Genomic DNA, 22,009 nt, shown 5'->3' on the forward strand with positions numbered 1-22,009 from the left:
ATGGGGAAGTTCATGAGAAGGGGTTGGGTAGTGGCGTGTGTGATGGTGTTACTGATGTCGACTCAAGGTTTGGGGAAAATATCTAGTACAGATGGTCATGGCAGTGGCAAAAACCGACGTCATCAACAGGGTGATAGTGCTGGGGATGGTATAGGAGTTCGAGGAGAAGATGCTGGTGATGGTATAGGAGTTGGAGGTGGTGCTAGCGATGACATTGGAGTTGGACGTGAAATTAGCGGAGGAGGTGGTACAGGCGGTAATGGTGGTGACGGAGGTTCAGGTGGTGGAAGTGGAGGTGGTGGGGAAGGAGGAGCTGGCGGCGGAGGAGGTCAAGGCGGCAGTGCTGGTGGTAATGGAGGCAATGGTGGTGGAGGAGGTCGTGGCGGTGCAGGTGGCCGTGGAGGTGGACGTGGTGGCGGTGGTGGCGGTGAAGGTGGAGAGGGAGGTGTAGGTGGTGGTGGCGGTGGCGGTGGGGGAGGACGCCGTGGTGGACATGGTCGTGTTGGAGCTAATGGTAGCGTAGGAGCCGGAGGAAGAACCGGTAGAAGTGGAGGTAACAACGTTGGCGGAGGAAGACGTGGTGGTGGAGTTGGTGGTGGCGGTAGCGTTAGGAACCGACAACACTAAATCGGAAACTGCAGTGGCCGTTAACAAATAATAATATAGCAAGCACTCACGTTGCATGCATGCATGCTTAGCTTATTGCTATCTACTTATCTTGTTCTCGTAGTACGAGTGTATAATAAATTAATATGAATAATGAATAAAACTTCTCTTACGAATTAAATTTGTGTCGTATATATCTATATCTTATTACAAAAACAAAATATCATTTACCATATTAAAAACAAATTAATTTGACTCTTGTTGTTACGATTCGAGATTACTATTTATCATGTACTTATGTGTACGTATACAGTAATAATATTTATGTTTATGTGTACATAAATATTTACGTTTTAAAATATATTTTGCAGCTATGTATCTTTATAAACATACAAACCAACCATCCAAATTATTTAAGAACCATTTAGAAGGGAAATTATTTATCCTAGTTTACCTAGGCATGGACATCCAGTATTTTAGTTGGATTGTTTATGTTTAAATAAATATCATGTACGTATATGGTTTAATATTACGAAGTTGCATACATTTAAGTAAATTTGATCGTATATGTATACAGTTTAGAGGTTGTGTACATTAGAGTCAATATGATAACATATATATATATATATGGTTTCTACATCGCTGTAATATTGTTAAATAACGGTTTCAGATGTTATGAATACCTTTATTTTCTATACTATAAAATCTTAATTAAATCAACAAAATGTTTAGAATATCCGATCCAGATTCTGTAAATATTGCATTTGTACATCAAATTCATAATGGTAACATACATACACGTATACAAAATCAATATTACAGTGAAAAAAAATCAAAGAAAAAAGGTAAACAAATCGCATACTTACATTTGAAAAAACAATTAATGTTTTTATAACAAACAAGAAATTTATGTTCGTATGAATTGCATACATCTACACACAAAAAAAATATAAAACAACTACGTACACGGGTTTTTCATATATATACAAAATAAAAGAAAACGTACACCAGATTAATTGGAAGATGTTAGGATTATGAGTAAAAGCATCATAGTTGTAACTCGTGTGGAAAAAATTTAGATTCGTAAGGGTTTCTAAAAATAATCTTATTTGAGTTTGAACATAAACAGACGAAATCAGACGTCGTCGAAAATTAAATGCGGATAATCACCGGAAATCTCATACACTATGGCTTCAAAATCGAGTAAAAGTGATAAGAAAACAGTGGAAACAGTAGACTGAAAAATAGATAATTTTCTTCAAAAATCGAATACGAACAATAAAATCAATATAGGTCTACGTCGGAAATATCACACACGATGGTTTGAAAAATTAAATGAAAGTGAGAAGAACACGTAATGCTTTCTGGATTCTTCATTTCTTATATTCTTTGAACTAAAAAAAACTAAGGGGGTGTATTGAACTTGATATTTTAAGAGATTTTGGAATATTCTGAAATCTCCTGTTATTTAATTGATGATTTTTAAAAATCATTTGAAATCCTATGTTATTGAATATGAAATTTATAAAAATCATTTAGAATCTCTTGTTATTCAATCAATAATTTATAAATCTCAACTCAAATCTACTGTTATTCAAAAAATCACAATTTTTTATAAAAAGCTACAGAATGGGATTTTAGGATACTTTTCTAATATTTCTAGTTAAAAAATATGTCTTACAAAATCCCACCCTAAATGGTGAAATTTTGAAAGAAAATATTCTTTTTAATAGGGGTTCAACATCTACTGCAATTTTTTTTTTTTATAAGTGCAACTCTCTACTGCTCTCTCTTACTCTGCCGGCGTCGTCACAACTCTCTCGGCCTCCCCATCACTACTACGGTCTCAACTGCCGGCGGCGCCACGACCACCACAACTCTCAACCAATCCATCTCTACCACAAGTAACGAACCTTCTCCGTCACCATCATCTAACATCGATTCTTTATCCAATCCTCTTTGCACATGCGTTCTTCAAACTCCAAACAAAACCCATTTTCACCATGAACCATCTTTACAAGCTTCTCTTGATCTGATTCAAGAAACCACGGCTTCTTCTGTTGATAACTTCATCTACATATCAAACCCAATTTACTCAAACGAAGCTACAAGTAAACAAACCACACCGTTTGAAACACCTCAGTCTTCACCGTCACGGCTTGAAGATGATTAAGACGACGACAATATAACCGAAGAAGATTCAACACCAACATTGTCTCCAATGAAGGATCTGCCTGAAAAGGCGTGCTCTGTTTCACTAAAAGACCGACCCAATATGTATCAAAATCAGATGTCTCAGCCACCTCCGCAGCGGAGCTTCCGACAACGGCGAGTCGGCGACGGTTGGTAACAACTTGAGACATTCATTCTTCTGCTGCTGCTGCATTACATATCGTCAACAATTCAATATTTCACGAGAGAATAAAACAGATCAACAACTTCATTTTCTTGTGGATGTGCTAAACAAACCATCGTTGATTAATTTCCAACTACTTTAAACACTCATTGGCAAAATGAGTTTCTCTTTGATCGTGTAGTCATCATGCTCATGAGGAATATTTATAGTGTTCAGTGTCATCATTGTAACCGGTTTATATCTCATGAGAGCTGCAGTTTCTTCATATGAGATTAATTTTTTTACGAACCTCACTTTTTGGTTAACAGTGACAGCTCTTTATTTTTTCGAAATGCATATCATCTTGGGCCTTTTATTTGTGTCGCAGTTACTTCACCAACGATTGGAAAAAGAACATGACCAATGTCTATTTTTCTTCTTAAATTAATCAAAGTATGAAAGAAGCTTACGTAAATTAATCAATCACATTCCAAGTTGCTCTTTTTTTTTTATTTTTACATATCAAAATCACCTAAAATTCAATAATCAAATCTCAAAAATCTCAAAACTCAAATCTCATCAAATCCTAAAATCCCAAATTTAATAACCAAATCTCCTAAAATTACACTCAAATCTCTCACAATTCTAAAATATTAAAATCTCACTAAATCTCCTAAAATATCAAGTTCAATACACCCCCCTAATTTATTTATTAATTATTCATTATTATTATTTTAATTAAAATTACATATTATAACCAAACCAAACTGATAATTTATCACGGTTAATTTATTTATTAATTATTCATTATTATTATTTTAATTAAAATTACATATTATAACCAAACCAAACTGATAATTTATCACGGTTACGAGAGAACAAGAAACCAGAGTTAGGTTATGAGTATTTTAGTCAAAATTTTAGATGTGGTTATTTTATGGAAATAAGATTCGACTTTGACAAAAGATGAAAGAAAAACTCAAATAAGTGTGATTTGTGAAAATTATTTTACAATATAACGAGTTACATATACACCATGCTAAATATGAAATTAACATTAATACTTTATCATATAACATTCTAAATTTGAAATTAACATTAGCTTCTCCATCAATTTTTTTTAAGAAAGTTGCTTAAAAGTTATTTTATTATAAATTTTGAAAAAAAGTTAATTAAAAACTTCTTAATAAACTGTAAAATTTTATGGATCCATCGATACTTGCTAAACTTGGGGTCCTTAACTAGAAAATGAGTAATACCTGGTTGACAACAGCTTTGGTCATCGTCCAGAACTCCTCGAGGACAGACTTGTTAACAGAGACCTTAGGCTTGTTTTGTCTGTTGGTCTTGGTGTGGCTCCGAGTACCATAAGAACTAAAGAATCGGTCCTCAAAAGAAAGTTGATAACTAATGCAAATAACAAGATGTACAATCAAGACATAGAATTGTACAATGGGGCATAAATCAGTGGAAGTATAAACAAACCTTATAACATTGTCACGCATAGTTCCGTACCTACAAGCTAGTAGCAGAATTATAATAGCCAACCGGATTAAAGCACCCCCACAATTATAGAAAGATGGGCAAGCAAACAAGTGAATAACAAAGTTGCAGAAGAACTACCTTACAGCTAAAGAGCCAGAGCAACTCGTAGCACACATGCCTCCTAGTACTAGGCTCCTATGGATGCACCAGGTCCTGTACCAGAATTATTTAATAATCCAATTGCGAAACAAAACCCAGAGAAACATGACATTGAAGTTCAAGAGTCAATTAACTACAATGCTAAAGATGTTGAATGATTGTTCCACTTCAAGAAGAAATATGGACATTAGTAGCACATTGAAAATACTACTTTAGGGTTTTGGTAGTATTTCCATATACACTAGTATATGAAGAGCTATAATAGCTGCCATACATATCATAGCGTTTTTAAAAACGCTATGATAGTAGTTAATTGACGTATTTTTTTCATGGTTTTTTTAGTGTTGTAAAATATTGTTTTATATCATTTTATTAGTGCTATAAAATATTGTTTTGTATCTATGCTGTAAAATGTTGTTTTGTTTATTTTGTTAATGCTACTGTAATATATATTATTATGTTGTATATTTCAAAACTTTGAAACCTATATTGCATAAAATATAATTTGCAAATTGATTCATAAATAAAATTAATATTACATTAAATTTATAAAACATACATTTTACATAGAATCATTTTATCAAATATCAAAAATACCCAAAAGATCTCAAGTTATCACCTAAATCTCCCCAAAGTAGGTTTCTTCAGGAAACTAACAAGTCTACAAACTAGTCAAAGCAATACAAGCGAGCAGCAGGACTACCTATTATCAAATCACCTAGATTATTACTAATTTCCTCAATCTAAGTTAATCACGAACACAGTGAAACACAAAATTAGTAACAATTCATTAATCAAGGAACCGTACCGTGACCACGATCACCACCAACTCTGGTTATACGCCATGAAGAAACCAGAAACAATTCCTAGGGTTCCGAACACGAGAAGAGCCACCACGAGTGAGATCACTATCACCGGTGGTCGATTACTAACGTCGTATGAAGTCCTAATCATTAGGTCTTCGTCCGATTTCGAGAAAACATGGTCGATGTATGTCATCTCCAATGTATATCTCTGTTTTTCTCTGTAATATAATAACTCTAAAATAGAGAATTGTTTTTCTCTAATGTATTATTCTATTTTCAACTCTAAAATAGAGTTAATGTAAAAAAAATAGAGGTGAAAATAGAATTACTCTATATATGGAGCAAACCTATCATTTTTTATTTATTTTAATATAAAATAGTATAGGAGCAAATGTTGCTCTATAATAAAATTTTAACTCTAAAATCGAGTTGGATTGGAGATGCTCTTAGTACTTTATGATTTACAAAGCAAATCATGGTGTATCACTATAAACTTACAATTTATGTGATAAACTAATACGATATGGTAAAATTATTTATTGTATGATAAGTATCAACTAACTATTTATCGTACTTTATATTTTAAAAATTCCGAAAACTAGACTAGATAATATTGGTATAAATTATAGTATAATTAAGGAATCGAATTAGTTTGAGAAACCTCTATAAAAAAAATAGACATACACTAGTTTCCTATATTTTTGTTTTAATGCTAAATCTATATTAGTATTTTTGAATCACAAGTTTAAACTACAGTATACAGTTAAAAAAATACAATTTATGTCATTACTTATATTCATATCCAAACAATTTTACAATTTATTCCCTGTACTATACATATAGCAAAACACAATTTAAAAATAACATTAATTCTAAAATCTCTACAAGAAATCTCTGATATAACATTATTTATAAAATCTGCCAATTCAAGACAGACAGTGGACTGTTGAAGTACGTTGATGGAGTTATTGATGTTTTGAGGTTGATTATGTGACAATTTTTCAAGACGTATTGCTAAAAATGCTTGCAAAAAGAGTTAACAATCTTGGGAGAATGTGGGGCTACCATTTGAGGAAGTAGCAAATAGGCAGCCTCTGTGGGAGAATGTTGATAAAAATAAGAATAAACTGGTTGCAAAAGAAAGTTGGATGGGAGAGATTGACATCTTTTTTGAAAAGACAGAAAAAAAACCACTTGAAGCTGCTCGAAAAAAAAAAGATAAAAAATCTGGTGAGAAAGCCAGAGAACTTGCTGAGATAGTTCTTCCAGAGAATTTGAGTGGAGATAAAGATAATAAAGATGGGAAATCAGATGCAAGTTTATCTGAACCTGGAAAGTCAGATCATGAAGATGAGATTGTGGACGATGATGTTGGTATTACCGAGGAGGACATTCAAGTGTTTAACAATGAAAATTATGAGGAACAAATTCTGGATGAAGATGAAGTATATCCTGCAACTACTGATGAATCTAGCGATGAAGAAGAACAAACAGAAAGATTGGCTAAGAGAGGCTTACCTGATGGTGTGTTCAGTTTGAGGCAGTTCTTCTGTAGTGGAAGTGACTTTAAGAAGAACATCATCAAATATATAATGAAGACGAGACGTAATGTGGTGTATTCTAGGTGGGAGAGGACAAGCTTGAAGCTATATGTAAAGGAAAATGTTGTAATTGGAACATTTATTGTCCTGTGGAAAATCCGGTTGGGAAGTAGATGGTGAAACGTTATAATAATGAACACCTTTGTCATCCAGTAGGAAGGTGTGAAACAATAAAGACTCCTATCATTGCTGTTATCTTCTTGGAAGATATTAGAAGAGATCTAGAGATGAGTGGTCCGAAGATTAAAGATGAGATGAAAAGGAGCTACAACATTATTATCTCACCAAACCAGGCTATAGTAGCAAGAAGACATATATTTTATAAGCTGCAAGCTGAGTGTGATGACCAATTTGCAAGGTTAAGGGACTATGAGCTGCAACTACGAACCAACAATCTACATACTACTATGGAGATTAATACGACAACAAGGGCTGATGGCAATGAGGCATTCTCTCAAATATACATTTGCTTTGAGGCATTGAGGAGTTCTTAGAAGCAGAATTGTAGATCAATAATTGCTCTAGATGGTACATTCTTGAAGAACTCTATGAAAGGGATGGTGCTTACTGCTGTTGGAAGAGACCCTACTAACCAGATATTTCCAAGAGCATGGGCTGTAGTGGATTGTGAGAACAATCCCAATTCAGAATGGTTTATTTGGAAATTAAAAGAAGACTTGAGCTTGGAGTTAGGTGAGAACATCACTTTAATTTCAGACATGCATAGAGGATTGATTCATTGTGTTGCTACAGAGTTACCAATGGTAGAGAATCATTCTTGTGCTAGACACATCTACGGAAACTTGAAGAAAGATCACAAATTAGACATGTTGAAGCCATTGTTTTGGAGAGTTGCAATCAGTTACAACAAAGCGTATTATAAAGAAAATTTGGAAAATATTCAAGGAGTTTGATCCGCAGGCTTGTAAAACTCTACTACGAAAGGATCCAAGTTCATGGTGTAGGGCATTTTTCAGGGTTGGTTGTTGTTGTGCTGATACACACAACAATCACACTGAGTCATAAGTGTATACCGACCATGCTGCTCTGAGACACATCTACTCGAAGAAGGATACTAAGCCGAGATTGTTGCGATGGATTCTGCTACTTCAGGAATTTGACATGGAGATTGTTGACAAGAAAGGCATAGAAAACGGAGTTGCGGACCACTTGTCAAGAATGAGGATTGAAGATGTTGTTCCAATAGATGACTCAATGCCTGAGGAACAACTTCTGGTCGCCCAGGTTTGTGAGCAGATGCATGACATAGGGGTTGAAAACCTCAGACTCAATTGTATGGTGATCACTTCGGACACTGCACCATGGTATGCTGATTTCATGAATTACAAGGTTTGTGGAGAAGTTCCTGATGACATGGATCCCTACAGGAGGAAAAAGTTTTTCAGAGAGGTCAACCACTACTTCTGGGATGAACCCTATTTGTACTAAAGAGGTTCTAACGGTCTGTTCCGAAGATGCATAGCAGAATGGGAAGTGCAGGGAGTGCTTGAGCATTGTCATGGCTCCACTTATGGAGGACATTTCGCCACATTCAAAATAGCTCAGAAGGTTCTTTAAGCAGGTCTCTGGTGGCCAACCTTGTTTAAAGACGCTCACAGCTTCATCAGCAAGTGTGATGCTTGTTAGAGGATGGGCAACATCACAAGGAGAAACGAGATGCCCCAGAATCCGATCATGGAAGTGGAGATATTTGATGTTTGCGGTATAGACTTCATGGGACCTTTCAACCCACCATCAAATGGAAATGTCTATATTCTGGTGGCAGTTGATTATGTTTCTAAGTGGGTCGAAGCCATTGCCAGTCCTACCAATAATCACAAGGTTGTTCTGAAGCTGTTCAAAAGTATAATTTTTCCAAGGTATGGGATACCCAGAGCAGTGATCAGTGATGGTGGAACACACTTCGTCAACAAGGTATTTGAGAGTATGCTGAGAAAGTATGGCGTAAAGCACAAGGTGTCCACTGCGTATCATCCTCTGACCAGCGGACAGGTTAAAGTCTCGAATAAGCAGATCAAGGGTATCTTGTTAAGGATTGTTGGGGTTTCAAGGAAAGACTGGTCTGTCAAGTTAGACGAGACTCTCTGGGCATACATAACAGCATTCAAGACGCCAATAGGCAGAACACCATTTCAGTTGGTATATGGTAAAGCATGTCATCTCCCTGTGGAGGTTGAGTACAAGGCGTTGTGGGCTATCAAGTTGCTGAACTTGGATATTGACACAGCTCAGGCTAAGAGGACTCTTGATCTACATGAGTTGGAAGAAATCAGACTTGATGCCTATGAGAGCTCAAAGATTTACAAAGAGAGAACCAAGAATTTTCATGATAAGAAAATTGTTGTCAAGGAGCTTAAGGCTGGAGATCAGGTTTTGCTTTTCAACTCCAAACTTAAGTTATTTCCTGGAATGCTAAAGTCTAGGTGGTCTGGACCTTTTGAAGTCAAAGAAGTTCTGTCATTTGGAGCCATCACTCTTCTGAACAAGGATGGTAACGAATTCATTGTAAATGGTCAGAGAGTTAAGAAATATCTAGCTGATCAAGTCCGACCGGAGGGGTCTTATGTACTCCTCTATGAACCCCAAAAAGCATAAAAGCTGAAAAGTCAAGCTAGGGACTTTAAACAAGCTCACTTGGGAGGAAGTCCCAAAGGTATCATTGTAAATATTTGTTTTTTAGGATCCTTGTGTTTTTAATTTTTGTTTTTAGTTTTCTTGTGTACAGGAGTCTTCAGAAGGGAGTATGGGCAACAAAGATAGGGGATACAGAGAAAAGAAAGTTTCTTCCACTCTCATCACACACTCGAGCCGACGTCCTCTTACTCGTTCCTCACCGCGTCTCTCGAGCCACAGTTCGACTGCCGTTGTTCTCGCCATTCCGAACCGACGAATCAAGCCGCCTCTGTAACCCTCAATCAAGCCACCGGATCCGTCGCCAGTTCAACTACCCCGTTCGAGCCGTGCACCATTGTCCTTTGTCGAGCCAATCTCTGCTGTCACGCTCAAGCTGATCTCACAACCTCACTCGAGCCATCTCCGTGTTTCCCATTCGAGCCATCTGCCGTTGTGCTTGATTTTCTTGCTTGAATTGCTTGTGTTATAGTACTAGATTCTTAGAGTTATATTCACTAACCCTTTGAATTTTTAGTACTTGTCTTAGCTAGTCTCCTGAATTATGTTAGTATTTTTCTCGAGTCATAGCTAGGATAGAGTAGTCGATCTTTTGTTTCCGAATATAGTTGGTTGTCTCGCGAGAGTTCTCAATGACCACTCGCGTAAGACAAAAGTCGTGTCTAGCTAGCTACTAAAACGACAACTACTTGACGTCGTAGCATTGGATGGCACATACGGGTTACCTTTGTGGTTTCCGCATGGGCAGAGGTAAGGAACGGAACAGATTATCGAGGGCCCATAGGTGAAGAGTCTAGGGTAGTCGAGTAATCCTTGATTATTCTAGTCGTCTTGTGTTGCATAGGTGAAGAGTCTAGGGTAGTCGAGTAATCCTTGATTATTCTAGTCGTCTTGTGTTGTTTAGGAAAAAGAGTCTAGAGTATCCAAGTTACCCTTGTAGTATTCTAGTCGTCTTTGATCGTGTGTAGGAGTAAAGAGTCTAGGTTGTTTGAGTCGAGTCTTGCTTGATCTAACCCTCTTTTCTTGCTTGTTGTTTTGCTTCCGCTATAGTTTCTGTTGCGTTGCTTTGATTGCTTGCTTGTTTGTTTCCTTCCTTGTTGGGATAGTCGGGGTGGGGAAAATTAGAAGCATGTTTAGGAAAGGGGTACCCAGGCTCACTACCCAGGCTCACAGAGTAATCTTAGATTACTCATGATAAAATTTTTGTCTTGCAGGAAGTCTAGGAAGAGTCTAGAGCTGGAGCAAACTTTAGGGTGCCGGATAGGGATTGTTTTCTGTGTTTTTGTAAAACCCTATATTTTTGCTAAGATGTATTCTTGAAAGTATCCGACTATTTATGTGTATTGCTTGATAACTTATTTTCAATGTAATAATTTATTAAAGTAATATATTCGGTTTTTGGGGGAAACATGGCAAGTTGCATCCAATACATTGGCCTTGTCCGGGCCAACACAACGCGCCAGGACCGCGAGGGTTGCAAAGCCTCCGCGAACCTCGGCCGCGGGTGGAATCGCGTCCAGGAGGACTGGTCGGGAAGCTGCAGCTTCCGTCCCTTGACCGGACCACCAGGGTGCGATTCCCATACGTGACGTTCCGCGGGCTGTCCGTGCTCTCGTCCGGGCATAGGATGGTTTGGGGGTGTTACAATCATTCCCATTGTACAAGTACTTACGTAGTCTCGTAAATTCTTGTCCAAACTCAAGGACACTCCTCTCCCCTTGTTCTATCCTTAAGAATTGTTCCTCTAATCGATCGCGAGATTCCGGAGAGAAATACTTGAGCTCGAACTCCTTTTTGAATGTCTCCCACGTTATTGGCTCCAGGTGATAGCGAGGAAGCATTGTATCCCACCATGCTACAACATCTTCCTCTAAGAGATTGACCGCAATCCGCCTTCGAAACTCCATCGGACACTCCGATGTTTCAAAGTGCATATCCAAGTGGCGTAACCATCGATCTGCTCGTATAGTGTTGGTTTCTCCCTTGAACTTCTTTACTCCCAAATCCTTCATCATTTTTACTAGTCTCACAAACTGAGCCATTGTGTCTCAGCTAGCGGATCTCTTTGATTTTGTCGCTACTGTTGTTCGATCATATGAGTCAGAATAGTTTGAATCATCGAGAGAGTTTCCTGAGTCTCCGACGTCGTTGATCCTCCATTTCCACCTTCCTGACCCCCTTGGTCTCCACCTGGCATAGCCTAGTTTGGCTGTGCAGCAAACTGCTCAGCTGGTGCGTTTTGTTGAGCTCTCGGGTATCTATACTCCGGTGTCTCATAACGTACGAAATCCATCGGCGAATACTTTGGTGTATTCTCGGGATATCCCCATCCCCAATTGTACATCTCACTTGCACTTGGTGTGTAGTGATTATACGTGTACTCATTCTCTGGCCAATTACTGACATGCGGACCCCATTCCTCTGGCACAAACGGCTCCCTCATCGTCATCTTGCCCAAATGGTTCCTCCAAACTCTCCCCTCGCTCTGGTGAAGAGTCCCTTGATCTAGTTCCTCCCAAACCTTGACCAGACATTTGCATCCACGATAGCAAGGTACTAATTCCATATACCTAATGTGCTGAACGAACCAGATTCCTAAGAGTGCCTTCATGTGACCATTTGACTCAATAAATAAAATATATGAAAATATACGAGTTATGCGAAGCTTCAAACCATGCTCTGATACCACCCATTGTAACGCCCCCGAACCATTCCTAAGCCATCCCGGCCAGAACAGCCCCAGACGCTACATTAAGAAATATTCACCAACGATCCAACTAAGGTTCTAAAACACATTCTGAACCTTAGCCAGTCCATCAGTGATATTTCCACCACTTTAGAAATCACTTAGGCTTTTCAACCCTCGAGACATCCAAGTGTTGAGCCAACCCGGACTAGGCCACTTTAGACATAACTCGCTTTCGAATATAAAATTGAATATTATTTAATATTAATATGTCAGAAGACAAAACTTATAACGTTTGTGGCCAGGCCTATTGCCAAAAAGATCTTACAATAATTTTTTAACAAAAGAAACATACTTCTTCTTTTTACACAAAGGCACAAAGTAAATCTACTCCGGGCTCCTATCGAACAGCACGACTCTAGTCCCTCTAGTGGTTACCTGCAGGACAAAATTTTATCATAAGTAATCTTAGGGTTCCCTCCAGAAGATTAGATTCCCAAAACCCCACCCCAAAATCACAAGGAATCAATCAATCACCACACACAACAATCAATCAAGCAATCAGAGCAAGAATGCGAAAGTAAGCAAAGCAACAAACACACACAAGCAATCAATGCAAGACTGAACCAGATTGTTCATGTAGTTTGCACTTGCATATTAGGATTGAGTCTAGTGTTATTCATATAGGGTTGTTGCATTTAGCATAGGGGTTGATGATGATTGTAACTTTGGTAGCATGCTGAATTCAATAGGATAGGATCAAGGCCCTTGTTATTAGTTCTTTGATGCTTGTTGATTGAACTTGAAATGCAAGACTGAACCAGATTTTGAATTCTCGAAGTTGCATTCTAGTCTTGATTGAAGCATGTTTTGAATTGACATCATTCCCTATCTATCTGAACCTAATCTTGACTTGCAATTATCTTGTTATGCATTGAAGTTGAACTCATGTATACCACATACATATTTGGATTGTCTTTCACATTTTTACCACCCTTGTCAATCCAAGTAACTGATTCCCATCTTTGGAACAGTTTCCCGCACCCGTACCTAACCGTTCTTTCAAGCCAATTATAATCTTGAGTGTCTTCTTAGCAGATCGAATTCCCAAGCCACCCTCAGCTTTTGGGAGACAAACACGATCCCACGCCAAAAGATGCGGTTTACAATTCTCAGCCGTGCTCCCCCATAAAAAAGATAATTGTCTAGTTCACTATTATAATCTACACTCTTACAATTATATTCTGTATTCTCTTCATTGCAATGACAACATCACTCACCACATCATTCACAACATCACCGAAACCCCTTCTCACCATCACCAAAGATGATGGACAAAGTTTGGTCTTGTCGGTTTAGGTCGTTGGTTTATTAGGGATTATTATGAACTCCAATATAATTAATGTAATGTTTTACTAATGTTTAAGAAGCTATATTCATGATAATTTAATCATAATCACTAGGATACCAATATAAATAATTAAGGATTTAACTGATATTTTCTACAATAAAGCAAAAATGTTGTTTCATATTTTATTATTATTTTGCTAAGCAAATATTATAATTTTTAAAGATGCCAAAAAGTACATAACATTTTCTATAAGTAATTGCATTTCAAGTTAAAATTGATGCAATTCTCAGCTTTTATCCAGTTTCTCCAAAGCAGACCAAACAAGTCTTTGGGCGCGGGTCTTACGAAAAAAGCACAACTTTAAGGATATACGGGATGCGAGTTGGCTGGTAGCAAAGAGCTCTTGGTCTTCTACATGGAGGAATGTGGGGAGAGGATTGAGAGAAGTGGTGGTTCCAGGCATAAGTTGGGTTCTTGGTGATGGGCGGAGTGTCAGGTTTTGGAAGGATCGCTAGTTAACTGTTGTGCCTCTTTGTGATTTAGTTGTCCGGGAACTGGCTGCTGGGGATGATAGTGTCACAGTCAGGGATTTATGGAAGTCTGACTCGGGATGGGTCTGGCATCGTATATGTACGTATCTCTCTTCTGAGGTGCAGCTGCAAATTCGAGCAATGGTGGTTGATACATTGTCGAGGACGAAGGATCGTATATCCTGGGGTAGTAGTTCTGATGGGAGATTTACGGTTAAATCTGCTTATGCCTTATTAAAAAAGGATGATATTCCAAGACAGAACATGGGGTTTTTTTTATCGTATTTGGCGTCTGCTAGCTCCAGAAAGGGTTCGTCTTTTTTTCTGGCTAGTTGGGAACCAGGTTCTGATGACAAACATGGAGAGACATCAGAGGCACTTAAGTGATTCAGGTATTTTTCAGGTCTGCAAAGGTGGGGAGGAGTCTATTTTACATGTCCTTAGGGACTGTCCAGCCATGTCCGGGGTTTGGAATCATTTGGTTCCTCCCAGAAGAATAAACTCGTTTTTTGATCAATCGTTGTTGGTGTGGATATCTAGCAATTTATGTGATACTACACCGGCAGGGAGCAGTACATGGGCGACTCTCTTTGCTATGGCTGTTTGGTTGGGATGGAAGTGGCGGTGTGGGAATGTTTTTGGGGGGAGAGGAAAATATAGGGATCATGTGCGTTTTTTACGGGAGGTTGCTAATCAAGTTTCGGAGGGTCATCAGTGTGTGAGGGAATGTATCGGTGGTGTAAGGAGATAGGTGAGATTGATTGCGTTGACACCACCTAATGGTGGTTGGGTTAAGGTTAACACCGACGGTGCTTCCCGCGGGAATCCAGGTTTAGCAGCAGCAGGGGGAGTTTTGAGAGATGGGGATGGACGTTGGTGTGGTGGATTTGCTTTGAACATAGGGATCTGCTCGACACCATTGGCGGAGTTGTGGGGGGGTATACTATGGCCTATATATTGCGTGGGAGAAAGGTGTGTCGCGGTTAGAGTTGGAGGTCGACTCGGAGATAGTGGTTGGTTTTTTGCGGACAGGGATTGAGGATTCTCATCCACTGTCCTTCCTAGTACGTTTGTGCTATGGCTATTTATCAAAGGACTGGATAGTCCGTATCTCACATGTGTATAGGGAAGCTAATCGTCTTGCAGACAGGTTAGCTAACTATGCGTTTTCTTTGCCTTTAGGATTTCATATGTTTCCTTCTAGTCTTGAATGTGTTACTTTGCTTTGTTTAGAGGATGCAAATGGGTCTGCGCGCCCAAGAAACATTCGGTTGTAGTTTTTTTTATGTCTTCTTAAATAAAATGGGGGTTTATCCCCCTTGTTCTACCAAAAAAAAAAAAATTATACTCTTGAGTGTCAGGTCTTTTCCGAGTTGAGCTTGTTAGAAAGTGTTAGGTTCTAACCGACAAGAGTAGGATCCTGTGTAGTTCTAGTTCGCGTTATCCGGACTAGTAGGACTATGTGAGAACTCGATTTTGGGTATTGGGTATGGATTTGTGCAGAAAAGTAAAGGGTAGAAAGTCTTAAGGAGGGGGATGTGTTTTCAAAGTTTACAAGTCTAGTAAAGGATTTGGGTTGAGCAAAGTAAAAAGAGTTATTGGTTATGGGCATAAAATAAAAAGATTAGACAAAGAAAAGAAAGTAAAAATTCTTAAGATGTCTAGAATCATTCGAAGAAACGAAAAGGAACAATAGTGATAATAAAGATTTCCCAATCCGCTAGAACGAAAAGAAGTGAACTCCTCCTAAGACTAAGTGTAAAGAGTTTGAGATGATGTTTCTGACGAAGGGTAGAGATTGGACCAACTTTTGGGGTAGAATATTAGGGCTGAGTTTCCTTGGGGATCTTTGGGTAGACAAGGCAATGCTCTTGTATGTATCAGTTTGTTTCAACCTTTAGGCTTCTTTTAAGCTCAACTCCTTTTCGTGAGAGAACCTTATTCTGTATTGATAAAACCACTTGAGAAGGAGACCATCTTCGTCTTTGACCTTTCACCCTAGCCAAATGAGTTCAATGACATTGTTTAGCTTGATTCACGGTTCTCTGTTAATGAATGTTAAAGGAAATGATTGATAGGATCGCATGTGTAGATTAAAGATCATAATCATTTCAATAAAGTTTTAAAATAAAGTCCCTTCACCATGCATCATAGAACTAAAAACAAAGATCTTGATTCTAACTATATTATTCAACATGTTTTAGGTTCTGAGACCCCATTTTCAAACCTCTCTTCCATACTTTGTTCTTGTTATTTGCTTGAGGGCAAGCAAAGAATAATTTGGGGGAGTTGATATGTATATATTGTATACTCTTTCATCATGCATTTGTTATTCATTTTGTTCTCTTAACTCATTGTTTTGCATTGTTTTTAGTCCCTTTTGCATAATATGCATATCTAGGTAGTCTTTGCATTGGTTTGCATACATCTTGCATAATTGGAGTTATTTCAGGTGTTTAGGAGATGTCCACACTGTTGGAACTGAATGGAGGTTGAGACATGCGGCTCGACCAAGCATGCCTGGAATGGACGTCATGTGACTCGACCGACATCCGACTTGGACGCACTCTCAGGAAAAAGCACCAGCATCCCACTCGATCCATCATGCCTGGAATGGATGTCATCAACGCTCGAACCACGCTCCAACATCCACGCTCGAGCCACCACTCGAGCCACCACTCGATCCATCACTCGAGCCACCGGTCGAGGGATAGAGCTTTTGACGCCTTCATCAAATTTGTAGAGAATTGAGTCATCTTCCCAATGCCGTTTATCTCAAGCCAATCGGAGCTGTGGTTCAAGAGTTATCATCGTTTTAATGGATGCGTATACACCCAGCTCGAGCCAACCTCCCTGCACCTCCTTCGAGCCGACCACGCTCGAGCCACTTTCACTCACACCGCTCGAGCCACTCCTACTCACACCGTTCGAGCCACTTTCATATACCATTCGAGCCACTGGACGCACACCGACTCGATCACACATGTCAGGAAGACGCTCCGTCTCACACGCTTCAGGAGATTCCCAAACCGACTCTTTACCTTGTCGTTTTATGTTTAGGGCTTTCCATGTTGGACTATATAAACATTTTGTTAAGTCTTTACCGAAGACATCTTTTATCTCGTTTTGTTCTTAAGGTTTTACATAGCCACCTAAAACGTTCTCAGACTTTGTATCCCGATATCTTTTAATTTATTCAATTTTTGCATTTGATTTCTTCTACAAAGTTGTTCTTCCCCTTTTTATCTACAAAGTTATTTAGGTTGTTCTTAATGAGTTTGTATCGTTGATGATGATTTCTAGATCCGAGTAGTGTTAGAGTTCTTGGGGATGGGATAGACTAGGTGGAGGATCTTACGATGTAGGGTGTTTAAGCTTTGATTTGTATGATTCCCTTCTGGACTAGAGTTAGAAATACTAGTTTCTCTCTGATCAATTGGAACTAGGTCGTAGACATTTCCACACCCAAAAGGTGTTCGATGAAAATGTCTGACCAACTAGTGCCAGAGACTTACATTCCTAGCCTAAGAGATTAGTTGTCTAGGATGTTTGTTGACGTGAATGAACTTGTTTGTCATGCCTGTTTGATCATGTTTTTCTAGCAAGAGCTAGGTTTGGAAGTGGTTGAGTTTGAGTAGTTTCTGCCAAGAGATTGGATTAGCTAAGTCGTGATGTTCATTGTTTAGGGATAGTTTGCTTGTGGCATGTTAAACACTCTGTAAACTAGAAAACTCCACCGACATCGATTACCCCATCCTTAAGACTTCTATCTTTTTGATTGATATTGCATTCCTGAGACCGTTTTTTCATCTTGCTATTTAGTTCCTGTTTAGACTCGATTTCGCTTTTACTCACGTTTACTCCTTGTCATACATTTTCGTTTCTAGTTTTGTAACTCATTTCCGTTTTGCATTATGATCATTCTAGGATTGTTAGATAAACACTCTTTTTGAATTGGCTTGACTTGTGATTGCTTGATTGCATCTTGATTGCTAGCAACATCCCATTTGGATTGACACCTTAAGTACTACAACACATAAGGTTAATTGAACCTGCTAGGATAGACACACAAAAATCCTAGTATCAATAGTCATCAGGTTACTCAACCAAATATGATGACTCCAATTGCACATTAAAGAAAGCATGTCAAACCCGTGATGACAATGCGTTAACGATACATAATTGCTTCCATATGATCAATCCTTTTCCTCAATCAAACCTCCACCAAATTTCTCTCTTCAACTTTGGTATCAGTTGAAGATATCTGCAATTTATGCCTCCTTAAATCACCACGAAGCTCCATGATTGTCGTTGATAGTTGATTGATCATCTTATTTTTCTCATTAATATCTGCTTGAGCTTCTACCAATGCTCTTTTCAGCCAGCCTTTCACTTCTTCTTCATGAACCCACCTCAAGTACGTACAGTGAACATTACCACCTTCCTACAGAAACATCATACCACTGCTTAATCAACAAAAACTCCTCACTTCAACATTGCTCGAAACACAAGCGACACGTACCTTGTAAAGCTCACACCCGAGGAACCTTCAATGTGGATTTCTCACCGTTTTAGATATAAAAACCTTTGCCGACAATCAACAGTCACAAACTTGTCGACCTCCATACCTGCTCCTCATGCTACTATATGATTCCGAGCTTAATTCCATTATCTCTCAAATTCAATTTTTCCTCAATGAACGCTATAAACCCTAATAATCAATTTGTTTGATTTAGGAAAAAAATGGAAATCGATTCAGATGGGCCTGTATTATTAGCAAATTGCAGCTCTCTAAACTCTTATGGGCCTGTATCAATCAATGCAGCTCTCTAAACTCGTATCCAAGCTTCACAGCTTCGGCCTCAATGATCGAATGTGCTCCAAATCCTCCTATTTTGTTCAATTATGCTCCCATTCGTGCCAATAGGTACCTAGTCCTACAAAGACTCAAAAACAACCTAAAAAGCAAATCAAAAGACTCAAAAAGCACACTTATATCATGCTTCTACTTTTTAGATCTAGATCGTGTCGCAGCAGAAGTGAGGCAAGCTTTCTTTTCCATCACCAAAGTGGTGTGATTTTTTCTGGCATGCGTTGCAGCTGTGGCCCTTTCCCAGAGGACGAAAGGCTTCAGATCTAGTTCCTCCTTGCTTGAAGACGCCATTAGAGATGCAGAGGAGTATTTCACGGCTCAACTGTCAGGTTAAAGGCTGCGGCGGCGACGGAAGACGTATGAAGATAGGTGGGTTTTTCGGGTGAGTGTTTTGGTGGTTAACAGTAGATCTTTTTTAGGATCTTAGATGACTTTCATAGGTTCTGTCTGTTGAGAGGTTGTTTTTGAGCCAGCACCTCTATCTAGCCTCCATGTCTTGCTTCCACTGGACCGGGTCTGAAGATTGCATTGCCTCGGGAAGGCTTTTTGGTTGCATGGATTCGGAGATCAAGGGCTTGAATCCGAGTATGTCGTTTTGCTAGGTCGGGGCTTCGATATTCATTGGATGGCGGAGATTCGGAGGATTAATCTATTCTGAAAGTCTTGTGGTGGGTTTGAATCACCGTTGGTAACGATTCTGCGACAGGATCTGAATACGCCAGTTAAAGAATCGGATCCAACGACGAAATCACAAAGCCGTGGGACTTGTATTCGTCGTTGCTAGTAGGTCTGATTTTCTGTCTCCGTTTAACCGTCCGAAACCAACCTTGTTTCTTTGTTGTTGTTCACCGAAAAAATTCCATTTTGTTATTGTTATCGGTTTGTAATTTCACCTATTGAGTCGGCCCATTAATAAAAAAAATCTATTTGGTTTATTAAAAAAATGTAAACCCAATTTTTTTATATATTTACGATGAATTTTTGGAATATCTATATATATAAGTATATATGTGTAGTATGAGAAGCTTATCATATTATAAATAAATATAATCAAACTAAATCCAAATCTGAATGGAGAAGCTTGGTAATAATTGCCTCATCGGTAGCGTCGGAGCATAATTACCCACAATCTTTCTAGTATATGGCACACATGTTAGTTCGACCGTTTTATCAAAGATCCCGTATGTAAAATCAAATCAAACACTAATAATACCTTCTCCAGTCTTGCTATCAGCAATTACACCTTCTCCAGTCTTGCTATCAGCAATTACACCTTTGTTACCTTGTATATTGTAACGCACAAACGGACAGTTTTACCCAGGGTCGAGCCCGTAATCACCCATAATCAATTTTGCCCTGTCCTCAAATTTTTTTCCATCTTTGACTTTACATACTGTATACAGTATTGAAGTTTGACACCGCACGCGTTAAACATCTGCTGATACTCTGTCGTCAATTTCCACTTCCCAGCAATAACGCTGATGATATCCTGATTGTCACACCTACGTAATCAACTGGTTTGCATATATACTAACAAGTGACAACTCTTTCTTGCGTTGATAACCGATATGACTCCACAACATCTAAATATCTTATAGAAAAATACCTATAAACATTCTTATAGAGAAACGTCCGACATCAAACTATGTACAACAATAAGCACTTAAGAGAACTCACAAACTACAAACATCTAATATATAGGTGTATGGAAATAGAGAGAACTCTTTTTTGCGTTGACAACCAATTTGTTCCACAACATGTAATATATTTTTAGTTACTTTGGAACTTATAAAAAAAATGTGAACTTCTGCGGGACTATTTGAACATAATCATTTATTTTTGAACATAATCATTTAATTTTGAGCTCCAGATTCAAGTCACTGACTGTGTCTCACCTTGTGAGTTTAAAACATATTATAAATAGGTCTTGTAGTGAACTCAAACGGGGAAGATGCATGCATATTATTTACTCTCACGGGTTTTATAGAATGTTTTTTTGCGACTGAAAAATATTTAAATCCGCTACACGGCAGAGGACAATATTTTTTCCTCTTCTTATGTTTTATATAGTTTATAAATAAAAATTGTGTTTAAATCAAATTTGTTATTGGATTTGTTTTGTTTTGTATAATGCATATACAAATGAAATAATTTCAATTCGACTCAAAACAGAATAATTGGGAATTTATGAACCAAATAAATGAAACATTATTATTCAAAAAATGATAACAAAAATTTGACCCGCGTGAAAATCTAGTTTTATTATACAAATCTAAATAGCATAGATTAAACCTAAATTACCACCTAAATATATATATACTAGAATAATACCCGTGATAGAGCACAGGTTGAAATTCATTTTATTTATATTATAACTTTTATATAAAATATAATTTATGTGAATGTTTTTAAAATTTTTGTTGGATAAAACATTATGCAATAAAATCATATGCTAAATATGATGGCTTGAAAAAAAACACTTATTTTTTAAGTTTTATATTGTTAATTATTCTAGATAATTACATGTGTTATAACACTGGTTAAATTTTATTTTATACAAAATTTTGTATATTTTATATTTTAAAATAAAATTTTAATATGTTGTATTAGGTTATATATGTGAAATAATATAAATAATAAAAATAATTTTAAGATATTTAGATTTTGTAAGTTTTATATTGTTAATTATTTCATTTACAAATGAAATAATTTCAATTCGACTCAAAACTGAATAATTGGGAATTTATGAACCAAATAAATGAAAAATTATTATTCAAAAAATGATAACAAAAAAATTTGACCCGCATGAAAACCTAGTTTTATTATACAAATCTAAATAGCATAGATTAAACCTAAATTACCACCTAAATATATATATACTAGAAAAATACCCGTGATAGAGCACGGGTTGAAATTCATTTTATT

General features: G+C 37.7%; 1 protein-coding gene and 1 pseudogene across 1 annotated transcript; both read left to right on the forward strand.

The window, feature by feature from the left end:
• Positions 1-3,300, forward strand: LOC104707908 (uncharacterized). The gene is given in 2 exon segments (XM_087461300.1): positions 1-601; positions 2,340-3,300. Coding segments are annotated over 2 exon segments (1,218 nt in total). The 3' UTR covers positions 2,957-3,300.
• A 2,129-nt stretch (positions 3,301-5,429) lies between these two features.
• LOC147940426 (uncharacterized) lies at positions 5,430-10,024 on the forward strand (annotated as a pseudogene).
• The last annotated feature ends 11,985 nt before the right edge of the window (positions 10,025-22,009 follow it).

The sequence above is a fragment of the Camelina sativa genome, chromosome 8, assembly GCF_030686135.1.
Source record: "Camelina sativa cultivar CO46 ecotype springtype chromosome 8, ASM3068613v1".
In the NCBI taxonomy this organism is placed as follows: Eukaryota; Viridiplantae; Streptophyta; class Magnoliopsida; order Brassicales; family Brassicaceae; genus Camelina; species Camelina sativa.